At 43.9% G+C, this 13,344-nt stretch overlaps 1 protein-coding gene across 3 annotated transcripts in view; it reads left to right on the plus strand.

Moving 5' to 3' along the window:
• PAX3 (paired box 3) overlaps positions 1–11,839 on the plus strand; it is a 97,566-nt gene extending 85,727 nt beyond the window's left edge. For 2 of the 3 annotated variants that reach the window (XM_026002043.2, XM_026002044.2), the window contains exons 8-9: positions 10,379–10,625; positions 11,021–11,148. In XM_026002043.2, the coding sequence (XP_025857828.1) occupies positions 10,379–10,625; positions 11,021–11,055 (282 nt within the window). In that variant the 3' untranslated portion in view covers positions 11,056–11,148. Of the gene's footprint in view, positions 1–10,378; positions 10,626–11,020; positions 11,149–11,231 lie in introns of those variants that run through there. The other variant, XM_072742985.1, reaches the window with a different exon arrangement.
• Positions 11,840–13,344: the final 1,505 nt, after the last annotated feature.

Consider the following 13,344-nt stretch of genomic DNA (forward strand, 5'->3'; position numbering starts at 1 on the left):
TAGGCAAGCCGTGCTGGATTCTAGTGTGAGGCCAAGGGTCTGAATCAACCCTTTATATGTGGTTGGAATGCAATGTAAAGCTTTTAATTTATTACTGCATTTGCAAAATGGCAATATCTACAGAAATCTGAATACTTGCATATTTATTCAATTAGGGGCTGAATGTATGCTTTGTACTGCAGACACAGAGGACTGGACTTACTCATTAGTTGTGTACTATTTTTTGTTTTCTTTTTTTTCTAAAGAAATCTGTTTCTGCGGAACAGTCTGGGTCTCATCAGAGGTGTGTATTTTTGAATGTACGGTATAATACTTAAAAATTACTCTTGACATTTTAGCTAGAGTTGAGTGAACCAGAGTACCGGAGGTTAGTGATTGCATCATTCCTGCCGGTCAACGAAAAGAGATGGGCAGTTGTGAGACCATGAATTTTGGAGACTCACAGGGTGGATTTCCACCCGGAAGGGAATCTTTCCTACCTGTGACAGGACGGCAGCCCGTCCCCGGCGCTGAACCCCTGAAGGCGCCGGGCGTTAATTTAAATAAAAATAACTTACCTTCTCATCTCACCAAAAGCTGAGGTCTCATTTTGGGCAGCTTGCATTAGAAGGGTCTAATTAAACTTTTGATTGATGAACCATCTGCAACGCTGAGCCTCTATCTGTGTGACTCCACCGGAAAATTTGTAGGTCAGTGGCAACCCTGCAGGTAGAATTTTTTCTTTCAGCCTCCGTTGATGTACCTTGGTGTCTTTGTACCTTGTGAAAACACACAACACAACCTGGCTGTATTATATGACAATGCGCCACGGCCCCCTTCACCAGGAGCTTCTAGAGGCGTGGGACTGGGTCCCAATCATTCTGGAACACCCAGAATGATCAAGCAGGGCCTCATCATAAAGCCTCGGACCCCATAGTGGGCTGCTTGAAACGGCGGTTTGGGGAGAATGGATTCTGAATCAACAGTTTGCTAAATGTTACAAATTATATCTTTCTTTCTTTCTTTCTTTCTTTCTGCTTTTTTTTTTTAAAAAGATTTTATTTATTTATTTGAGAGAGAGAAACAGAGCACAAGCAGGGAGAAGGAGGCAGAGGGAGAAGCAGGCTTCCCCCTGAGCAGGGAGCCTGGCATGGGCTCGATCCCAGGACCCAGGATCATGACCTGAGCCCAAGGCAGGTGCTTCACCAACAGGGCCCCCCCCCAGGCTCCCCCGCACCCCGCCGCCTTTCAAAGTCCCAGGGCACATTAGCCTACTAAGGCTCTGACAAGTCTCGCAGTGTGGAAACATGTTTGTCTCACTCAGCGTTTTCTGGTTTAACTGTGGAGCCCTTTGGCTGCATATTAAACTATCAGGTTTCGAGGAACATTTCCTAGGAAGTGCTGAGTGAGACAAAACATGGGTGGAGACCCGCTCACGATTAGTCCACGTCTAAGACGTCTGCCTTGATTTTTTTTGTTGTTTTTTTTTACGCGTGATTCTTCTTTGTATGTGATGTCCGATGTTATCTTCCCCTTCCACCCATCGTACCCCCATCTGTATGATAACTTAGCAGGCAAAAGAGTAATTTTAAGGAAGAGGCTGTAAGCTGCTTAAAGATGTTCAGATAGACGCAGAGAGAGGAAGGAGCTCCTGTATAGTGACTCGACTGCCGTGGGGATGGAACACCCGGATGTAAAGAAGGGGCCTCCAGGTCAAACGCACAGATTCCTAAGCTCAGGCGTCACTCGCCAGCTGGGTGACTTCGGGCAGGTTGCCTAGACTATCTGAGCCTCTATTTCATCTTCTTGTCAGACTGGGAAGGTCTGAAAAAAGAATCGTCCTACAGAGTGAGGCTGAGAAACACGGTACTTTGGAAATTCAAACGCTTTTTGGTCAAGCACTCATGCGATTGCAGCAGGCCTCTCACTACTGTTTACTCCAAAATAGCCGGGAACCTCTGGGAGACAACACAGAACAAAACCAAACCTTTGTGTTTGTCCTGCCAAAGATGGCAAATGTGGAAACTGAAAGGAAAGGCAGTTCCGTGGTGGACTGGAGTGTTCTCAGGTATTCTACTCAGACATTTTAAAGAACTAAGGACTTGAACGTGTGTCCGTTCAGGAGCCAGTACTTGTAATGTGTTTGAGACATGATAGTCCCTAGGAATACAATGTGCGGAACTTGGTTGTGTTTGAGAAATTCAGGTTACAATAACATAACTCAGGATGGCAGGAATAAGAGCCAACGGTCCTTTATACCATGGATGGGGCCAGGAGTGGGGGAAAAGACCGGGTTATCCTAATGGTTTCCTTTTATTATTCTTATTTTGATTTACTGAAATGTAATATTGACCTGAACACATTTTTAAAGATCTATAGCCAGCTTCTGTGGTCCTGGATTCCTCAAAGATAAGCAAATCTGATAGATGCTATGCTATTTCCTTCAGGAAAGAATAAAGGTAGTTAAAACAACAGATGCAATGGAAAAGTCTTAGAAAGTAAGGGACGATCTAACCCAAGTAATTTTGAGTTATCAAGCGGGGAATGTTCTTTTAATTGCTAAATTATAAGGACTCCTTAATAATAATATAAATCGCTAAATTTATAAGGATTTTGTCCTTATAAATCCTAGAGGATTTTTAAGTCCTAGAGGAGCAGAGTTCATTTCTGCAGCTAAAGAACTATGTAAGTGGTTTCACCGTGGGCCCTAGATGGTTCCAGCATACACATCCAGTTGACTATGCAAGAGGAGACATAGCCACTGGCCAATTTATGATCAAGGACATAAGTAAATTTTCAGATAGAAAAGCAGCACAACATTTCTATTGGTTCAGCGCTCGTGGAACTGGGGTAATGGAGGGAATTGAAGTACATAGGCTTTTAGCTTAGTGGGGTAGTAGCTGCTGTTCTTGGGAGACTGTACTCTCAGATGTTGTCCGATATCTAGAATTACTACAAGGTTCCGTGCATCTTGTACAGATGCTTATTCCGCCTCACCACAAAGCCTGTGGAATGGGCCAGAATGTATTTCCTAAGAGGTATATTCATTCTTAGGCTTCTGCAAGGCTGTCCTCTGCTTTCCCACGGTTAATAGAGATAACCCTCTTGACATCTACTCATTAAATTAGTATCACTCGGTCTTTTCAGCTGACTCTTTCCTCTATCCTGAGAACACACTTTCTTTCACGGGAAAAGAAGGGTAGGGAAGCTTCTCTTCTGTGATCTTAGGCATTTAGTAGATGGAGTCCTTTGACATTGACTTTGGGCAGCCATAGAACTATTTGCCTATATCACACTGGGTTTGGAGGAAAGAAGAGATTTCCTTGTTGAGATGGGCCACACCGTTTTCCTCCCTTAATAGGCTGTAATGTCTGTCTTCTGTGTTAGGGTATTGAGTGCAAGGGAAAATTTCGGGGGAAAGAGAATACAGTGTTGCCCAACATCCTTTGTTTCAGAGGGGCAGAGTTTAGATCCTTTTTTCTAGAAGCCAACATGGACTTACAGTTTATTATATTTGTGTGTGTGTGTGTGTGTGTGTGTGTGCACACGTGTGCGTGTATCTTAGAGCTGGGCAGTTAAGATGCAGCAAGATTTGCATTAATGAGTGGTCATGAGTGTGAATCAGCCCCGCAGTTCCTTGAATGCAGGTTTACTTTATGGGCGATTAGAGATGAAGTTTTAATCTGTCTCCCTCAAGTACTGTGGGCTGGCCAAGTGTAGAGCTTTTCCCTTCCTAGATGTGGAATCCTAGGTCCCAAAGGGTCAATTAGTATTTAGCAAACATGTCCTGAGGTAGTCATGAAATTAAACCAAGATAGATGTTGGATTTTCCACAGTCATGTGTTCAGGCAGGTTTTTGAAGTGGTGACGGGTTTGATGGCTTACCTTTCGGAGGACGGCGGCGGCGGTGGTGGTGGTGGTGGTGGTGGTAAGAGTTAACAGCAGGTAACGCCATTCCTCCCAGAGAGAGTTTGAGACTCTCTGTGTTAAGTGATGAATGAGGGTATCTGACCCACATCTGTTTTACATTAGAATGGAACATTGCCCTGACATCGTTAGGAGCATTTGTCAAGATTCCCTGGACAGAGCTTCTGTAAATTACATGCTGCAAATGTGTCAGGGTCAGATAAGAGGATATCATTAACTCCCTCAAGTTAACTCAGGGCTGTGTCGGTCCACCTTAATAGGCTAACAGCCAACAATTTTCCTTGAGCCGTTTTGTTATATTTTTCATTCATAGAAGAAAAAAAGTCCATGCTATCCACTCCCCCCCCCACCTCCAATATTGCACATGTTCTTTTCTCATAAATCATATTAATTGTAGACATGGTCACAAAGCATATTAAATGCAGGCATGCGTAAATGAATTAAAACATATGAGAATTTTATGACGACTCATGGTGGGTCTAACATGGTCAAATACCAGCAGTATTAACTGGCATACTTTTTCATTTAGGTGGCATAGGCTTCTTCTGAATGGGCCTTATTTTATTGATAATAGATGGACACGATCGTCATTGGCTGGAAGTAAACAATATATATATGCGCGTGTGTGTATGTGGGTGTACACGTCATTGTTGCAGGCCGTTCCTATGTCGAGTTTTGCCTGGATTTATATTTTAGTCAGCAGTGCCTGGAGAATATTGCTATCAATTTAACAGCTTAGCTCTATTGAGAAGTAGGTGCTCTAAAGCACTGAGGACATAAAAGTTATTCTGGGATGGGTCATGGGGCTGCAGAGGAGAGCACATCTGTCACTCAGAGTTTTTCTGAGACAAGACTTACTATGCTCTTTGCAAATAGAACTTAGAATTACAAGCAGCATATGAGCCACACTTGTCTGGCGCTCATACTCTCTTTAATCATGCATATTAAACATAGCTCCTTGCAAAATGGAAGCTAAGAAGCCAAGGATTGAAATAAAAATGAAGGATGTGTTTAGCTGGATATTTTACAAGCACTGGTTTTTCTATCTGGTTGGGTAAAGAAAGGGCGGGCATGCCCTCCCCATAACTGTGGGTGTGGGTGAGAAGGTCACCATTCTTACCTTAAAGAAACTTCTGCCCTCAGGCAACTTCCCTCTTACAGCTTTTAAGCAGACAGGGCCAAAAATCTAATTATTTAGATTCTAATCAACTGCAGGATAATTCCTAAGGCATTTGAATCTGAAGGCAACATTCTGGTTCTCAGTTGTTCACATTTAGGCATTTCAAGGCTCAAGGATACAGTCAGTGAAATTTAACCATCAGAGGACTCCTGTAGCATCTGTGCTAGCAAAACACATTTAGACATGTGAGCATTTTGGCTTGGTTTTGAAAATAAATTGTATCCAAATTAAAAATATAGATAGCCAGTAAACACAGTTTTGGAGGGGAAGGTAGAAACTTAAAAAGCAAACCTCTTTATATCATATGTAGCTGTATTTCACAGCTATATTTTCTAAAACATACAGAAATGCATATCATTAAATGTTAAATCACAAGGATATCTGATTACTTAAGAATCAAAAAGAAAGTAAGGACACGAACCAGGATTCCTACTAAGGAAAAAAGACGCGCCTGGATGTACAGCATAATTTGCTAAATCATTTGAGATTTCTGATTAGCTCTGAGCCCTTGCAACTGACAGCAAAACCATAACACTTAGGCTAAGACAAATATTTTCCAGATACATCGTTTTGAACGTAAGTCTTCATTTGGCCTACAGATTTTTATCTTTTATATTTAATCATACGATAGGAAAATTAATTCAAGAGAAATATGGCATGAAGCAATGGTAAAAAGGCTCATTTTTCCTGAACCATATAATCTTCCAATCAAGATATAAACAACCTATTTGGAATTCTGAAACTTGAAATGACCTTCAAGAAATCTTTTGAAAACGTCTCTAATAATTCAAATGACGGAGAGATCAGAGTAAGTGTTGGCACACGATTCTAAGGCTTTGGATTTTTTAAAAAGGTTATCCATAAAACCGTTTAGAAATGTTGTCTCAGAAGTGTTTTTGGAGGTAATGATTTACAAATATACTTAATAGTTGTTGTTTTTTTCCCCAGACGTGTTACCTAGGAGTTGTACTCAATGCGAAATTCTCTTCCTACATCCCTTCCTAGTGGGCAGAACAGGGAACGTTATTATAGGAAAATTCTTTCTGGTCATTGCATCTCCTGGACTTATCTGGCATTTAGTAAGAGTGTGGTCAGTGTTCTGTAGACAGAAATGAATAGCCCGGGGTTTATTTATTTTTCTTTGAAAAATAATAAATATACGTCCCTTAACCCCAAATTAAAAAAAAAAAAATCAGGCAAATATGCCAGTCCTGTTAGTAGAAACAGCTTACTAATGGTCTATGAGTGGGAGGAAAGACACCCCACTTTGCAGCAAATGAAGATTTTATCTTAGATTTTTGAATGACATATGGCTTGTAGGAAAAGCATATATATATATATATAAAAGAAGTGGTGACGATATTCTTAGACAATATGACTGGAAGACATTCCATAACCATATTTGTGGGAGTTTTAAGAAGTTCATTTACCAGCTTGTTTGTACAGCGAAAAAGAAATTTCCATAGCTTCCCTCCAACCACATGAAATACAAAATAGCTTTTAAAGAAATGTACATAAAAGTGTAATGGGACCCTTCCATAGAGGTTTGAGGTTTTAAATGATGTTAGGGGAAAGTAATGCATTTTGTATTGATATGTTCACTATTTTTATTTTCCAACAGATTTCCTTTTCGATTTTCAATTAGAAGTTCTTAAAAAGATGTGTCTATTTCTCATGTTTTATCCACATGAAATATAGAAATAAACCATATTAGTTTCTAATTATTTGTTAATTTCCATTTTGGGCCACAGGTAGGAGAGTATTAGTGCCTCTTTCCCATCCTTATACAATTCTCAAGGAAGAAATCGCGATGACAAATTGTGACCATCGCAGGGGAAATAAGAACTTGTGGTAGAATGTCTGTCTCTTGGACTCTATCAGGGAAGTCAAGGGGAGCCAGGATTATTGATCGTTGGTCCTTTTAATTTTTCACATTAGCCATGGCAAATGTGGGGCTGCTGAGCTAAGGGCTCTTGCTCCAGCAGAAACTGTCCCTGACTTTCCAGTATGTGCCATGGGTGATACTGAAAGGAAGACCCTGCATGGATTCCTTCTGTTCCATTGGGTCATGCTCCCAACGTCTTAAGGACACCGTGTCCTGGAACCTTAAGGGACTATCTTTCTGTTGCCCTGGGATGTAGCTCTGTGTCTTCTCCATCCTCCGGGAGATGTACTTCTAGGTCTTAGATGTAAAGATGTAAAGTATTTTCTAAATCAATAACTGCAGAAAGTTGCTCCATGAACATCATAAGCTGAATTTTGCTTACGGGAAGGACTCATTTCTTCTCTTTTACAATCTTCATGGTTTCCTCCCGTGGACAGAATTATTACTGCTTTCAAAGTTATGCAAACGAGAAATATATGGCAGAGGCTTAAAAAAAGTTTATCACACAAATGTACATATAGCTCATGGGAGAGTGTGCATGTTTTGAATAACATTTTGCTCTGACTCTTCAACTATGATTGTGTTTAGAGTTTTCCATTTCTCCCTTAAATTGATATAATTTTAACTAAGTTTCAAGTAAGTATTTTCATGAAGGATGCTATTAATTTAAATATGATTCCATTTTATCCCTGTCCATTGGCCATTTTTTCTTCTTCTCTGGATTAATATAATCACAAAATTGCTTTTTCTCCCCGAGTGTTTGTTTTTACTTAGCACAGTTTATTTACAGTAAAATATTTGCACCCTGTGTCATTATCATGGACGTGGTCCCACTTGTTATATTTTTATCTTCCCCATCCATTCTTGCTCATCAGACCAAAGAGGTACCCTTGAGTTGAAAGGGAGCATGACATGCTTGACACTGAACAACCTCTATTTTAGATCCTTTTCTTCTAGTAGACATGCCTGAATAATTTGGGCTGCAATAAAATGCTTAATAATAAATTAGTATATCAATAGCATTTTTGTGAATCTTTCAAGTATATGTACCATAAATCACCTGTACAAACTCAGAGGCAAAACCCAAAACCCAAAAAACAAAAACAAAGCCATGTAGGTGGACATTCAGGAAATAACTTAAATGCGTTCTGGGTTATGTTCAGGTTTTTTAAATGAGAAAATGAAGTAATTACTATAAACAGTGTTGGGTAGAGCCCATGAGGGCCCCATGTTCTGGTGACTGTCCTGGAATTCTGAATCTACTGGCTCTTTATTTTGTGACTCTCACTTTCCCCAAATCCCCAGTGAAATAAAACTACCCTCTGTCACATAGGATTATTTTTTAGAATACAAATCGTTCTTAAAGCTTTTTAAAACGCTATTTCACCATATAACTCAAGAAAATTTAGGTCCCCTGGACCATCTTTAAAAATGTGGGTCTTGCCATGTTGCTTTCCACATGCTGGCCCCCACTTCCCACACGCTCACACCCACAACTCAGATGAGAAGGCAGACAAGGAGACATACAGGGAAAGGTGAGGGAAATTGGTGGTTGGTTAAAATAGAGGTAAAAAGGGTCTTCCATAGAAGGTGGTGGGCAGACCTGCCCCCTTTTGTCTCTTGGGGCTGTTGAAAATAGATCAGTTTAAAGCTGAATTTCAAGCAGATTTTGTTTAGCTATGAGGATCACCCAGACACCTCCCAAAGGGGATTGTGGCATCGTTGGTTTTGGAATCTAATTGAAGCCGTCTTCTCTGGGATGCAAGACTAGTCCCTCTGTCCCACCTTGCTGGCACCCCTAACATCCCGGGTTCTGTGGCCTGGATGACCTTGGTGGACACCACGAGGCCAAAGTCAGGGCTCAGGGCTCCCCGCTAACCTCCCCTCTTGTTCTTGCAACTTCAACCCCTGTGTGCTTCAGGCTTCCTCAGCTATGGCAGAGATATCACGGCCTCATGTGCGGCGAGGGGCTCCTGCACCCACACACTCGGGAAACAGGTCACCCTTTTTTGGAGGCTCTTCACCCAGTACCTGATTTCTTCCGCAGTTATTTCGTGACCCCCTGCCGCTAGATGGGACGGGGTGGAGAAGAGTCACTCCCACCCTCTGGTGGGCTTTCCAGCTGCCAGATTAATTAGCCACTTACTTCCATGGCCAGGAGCTGCAAGGGTCAGCGAGCTTGAGTGTGCAAAACACATCCCTGTGCGATCTGGACCTTGTTCTGTGATCACAAGGTGGTGGCGGGGTTTTGTTTTTGTTTTTCCTTTTAACAGTTCTCGTTCTCCAGGGCTATTTACAAAACTGAACAGAGTTTTTACAGCGTGCTTGCATTTGGAGCTTTTCTTCCGTTTTAACACCTTCTTGTATATTAAATGTTTAGATACGAAATGAAAAGACAAGTCATGGAGGCAGTTACTTGCCTGGTGGAGAGTTAATTACCAGGTCCATCCATCCATCATCCTTCCTTCCTTCTTTCCTTCCCTCCCTCCCTAATATGTGTCAAGTACCATGTTAGGTGCTAGGAATATAAAGGTGAGTAGGTTATTGCCCTCGAAACTCTCATAATTCAAAATAGGTGACCAAAGTCATGACTGCACAGTGGGAGGGATGAGTTAAGCCCTCTGGGGGCATCAGGGAGAGAGTAATTATCTCTGATGACCTAAGGATGGCCAAGATAAGGAGAGGAACTTTCTTAAGAGGGAATACTACGTGGGCAGCCCGGGTGGCTCAGCGGTTTAGCGCCGCCTTCAGCCCAGGGCGTGATCCTGGAGTCCCAGGATCGGGTCCCGCATCGGGTCCCTGCATGGAGCCTGCTTCTCCCTCGGCCTGTGTCTCTGCCTGTCTCTCTCTGTGTCTCTCATAAATAAATAAAATCTCTTTAAAAAAACAAAAGAGGGGATACTACAAGAACAGACGCAGGTGTCTTAAAACATACACAAAATTTTATTTGAATCCACTGAATTTTAAAATATATATAAGCTACTGTCTGTTTAAAGTCACATGTGAAACTTCCAGATGTACATATGATTATTCTGTGTTTGATATGAACAGATATAATTCCTCCCTCCTTCCTTCTGTTCCCCCTTCCTCCCCCATCTTTGATATTCTATTTGTTTATTTATTTATTTATTTATTTATTTATTTATTTATTTATGGGGAAATTCTAGTCCGATTTTATCCCTGGAGGCGTGGCGAGGCTCGCTCTCCGCGTGTCCCCCCTGCACCTTGAACCCGCCGTTCCCCTGGGCACCCCTGGCCCGGCACCCGGCACCCGGCACCCAGCATCCCCCCCCCCCCCGGGGCACCCGGCCCCCTCCCGACGGCTGGGCTGTAAGAGCCGGTTGGCAGAGAGCTAGCCCGCAGGCGTGGCGGCTGGCGCCCCGCGAGCTCACCCCTGTCCCCTCCAGGTAATGGGACTGCTGGCCAACCACGGCGGCGTGCCGCACCAGCCCCAGACCGACTACGCTCTGTCGCCTCTCACCGGGGGCCTGGAACCTGCCACCACGGTGTCGGCCAGCTGCAGCCAGAGACTAGACCACATGAAGAGCTTGGACAGCCTCCCGACGTCTCAGTCCTACTGTCCACCCACCTACAGCAGCTCGGGCTACAGCATGGACCCGGTGCCGGGCTACCAGTACGGGCAGTACGGACAAAGTGAGCCTCGGTCCCTCGGGGGCGGGTCAGCCTCGTGGCGAAGCCAGGGCCCCCTTGCATAATTATTTTCTTGACCGATGTCAACAACATCTTGCGGTTATTAATTGCTGAGATGTGAAACCCGATTGCCACTAGGTAAAACACGAGGGTTGGCCAAAATGAAACAACCCCTGGCATTAGAAACACATGTTCTTAATGAGGTCAGCTCAAGGATCATCTGGGGTATAATCCCAAGGACACAGACTTGTGTCAAACTTGTCTCAGGAATAAAAATATTAGTCTCGATCCTTTGATACCACGGTATTAAATATGACATTGTCAGCCTGTAGCTGATTTTGCCCCGTGCTGTGAGTTGTCCTAGCGTGACCTAAAAAGCTACGTGTGTTTCCTTGCAGGTGCCTTTCATTATCTCAAGCCAGATATCGCCTAAGTGAACTGTCCACTTGGAAGCTCAAACTGGCCCTGTTTCCGGTCTCCACAGCCTCCACGTGAAGAATCTTCTCAGAAAAAAAAGCAAATCACCTTTTTTGGGGGTGGGGTGGGGTGGGGGGCAGTCTCTCCAAGGAGACGGAGAAGAGTGATCGATTTTTTTTTTTCCTCCAGTAGTTGGTTTCAAATTCTTTTGAACATGTCGGACAGAAGCAGCGGAAGGAAGGCAGGCCTGGAACAGTCAAAAGATAAATGCAACCTTTTAAGGCAATGATTGAACGTGGCTGCACATCAATCCCCCGACTCTTTAGTGCCGATGATCAAGGAGCTAAAACATTCCATTTGTGTGTGTGCAGGCGCGTGCGCGCGTGTCTGTGTGTGTGAGGCTCATCCGGACTGGCTCAGGCAAGCAGAATGTTCTAAAACCTAGGCCGAGAGCGCTCTGGATATAACCCGGGTGATGCTCATGCTGACACTTAGTTGAAAAACTGCTCACGTACCGAAGCAGGAATGGAGGAGTCCTTGACTTTTACACACTGGAAATTGATATAAAAAGAAATGGCACCAATTTTTTTTTTTTTTTTTTTTAGGAAGTTAGGCTAGATGTCAAGGGCCTCCCAAATAAATTATTTGTGATCTCGTCCTCATTGGTAACCCGGTTGTCAATAAAGGTCCCGGGCGGACGGCCTTGCTACCAGGATGTGGGATGGCAGGAAGAGAAGCTTGTCTCCTTCCCCGGGGAGGGGGGGGGCAGGTATGGGACATTTTCCCCCCGTTCATCTTCATTTTGAAGCCAACCTGGCCGGGTGGGGGAGGGCGCGGTGGAGAAGAAGCGACGTGCATTCCCACAGCTGCTTATCGGTGTGCAATACTGTGTACCTCACGGACGCTTTGGCCACGGCCAGGGCCGTAGAAACAGAATCAGAACTCTATTTTTGCAGGTGCTTTATTTTCGCAGCCCATGATTCACTGCGGTAGGATGCGTGACGTTCGCCATTTAATGGACAACCAACACCCGGCTTGCTCCTTTGGACTAGAGACCGTGTTCCAGAATAATGCTTTTAAGATGACGACGTTTACATTCTTCTCTTTTTCTATGAAAGGCAGGGCAAGAGCAGAAATGTCCACGTGGCTCTCATGTACTGTTTAAATTATACAAGGGTCCCCGATATTAAAAGATTATAGGAACTGAGGTTTACATACGTTTGTGTGGTGACATTGTAGAATGTCAATAAATTTGTTTTTCGAGGTGTTAAGAGGAACGAGAAGGTGGAAGGCAGTGTTATTTATTTCTTTCAATTCTTGGAACCATGAACGAGGTAGGCACAAATACATTCCCTTTAGAGTTAGGAGCGATGACGTAGTGGGTTAGCGAGACTAGACGTAGTTTCAGGTTAGTTCATACATTGGTCGTAGAGGGTGATGGCTCGAGAGAAGCGCTATCTTTGTGTTGCAGCCTCAACCAACAACAATGTGTTGTAAAAATGTCTTTCATGTAAAAAGTGCAGTAAATATTTACTATTTATAATGAATAAACAGTTATGAGAATTTGCCCAGCGCTGCTTTCTTGGGGGAAGTGGCGGCGAATATAGCGCCAACAAAAACGTGCATCTGGAAAGTGACCAGAACACGTGCTTTGGGGCCAACGGGGCCCTTTGGGATCAGATGGTAACGTCTACAGGTCGGGCCACACATCCCACTCTCGTGTTCTCTGGAAGAAGCTTGGCGAAGGCCACTTTTTAAGTGACGGAAGCTTTAGCATTTGTAGACGGGGTATTAGAGAGGCCCTTACGTCCACGTTTCCCTGTCTCTGGTCCTCGGAGCTAGCAGATCCCTTCACTCTCGCGGCGGGAGCGTGTCCTCCAGACAGAGACCTTCTCCGTCTTCATCCCCAGTGGTCATCGCCACCGGAATTGTTATCGAAAGCTTTCATGTTACGTCATTCATTTTATCTAAGAAGCTTTTTTCACCCTTCATGGCAAACCTCGCAGCCCATTTCGTTCATTCTTTCCTCCTCCTTCTGCTCCCCGTCCTTTCCCGTGTCCCTCCCCTGCTCCCTCTCTCCCTTCCACACTTTTCAAACTGCTGGACCGAGAGTCTGAACGTGCCGAGCGTGGTGCTTGGTCCTGGCGTTGGGCGATGCTGACAGCCTCGTGGCGCGCCGGGGGAGGAAATGCACAGTCGCAAGGAAGCGTGAAGACTGTTTGCATCGAGCAAATTATCACGACACCCTCTGAGGCTCTTACTTGCGTTAGCCCATTTACTCCTCCCAACGTCTTCTGTGAGGCAG

The sequence above is a fragment of the Vulpes vulpes genome, chromosome 16 (assembly GCF_048418805.1).
Source record: "Vulpes vulpes isolate BD-2025 chromosome 16, VulVul3, whole genome shotgun sequence".
Taxonomy (NCBI): Eukaryota; Metazoa; Chordata; class Mammalia; order Carnivora; family Canidae; genus Vulpes; species Vulpes vulpes.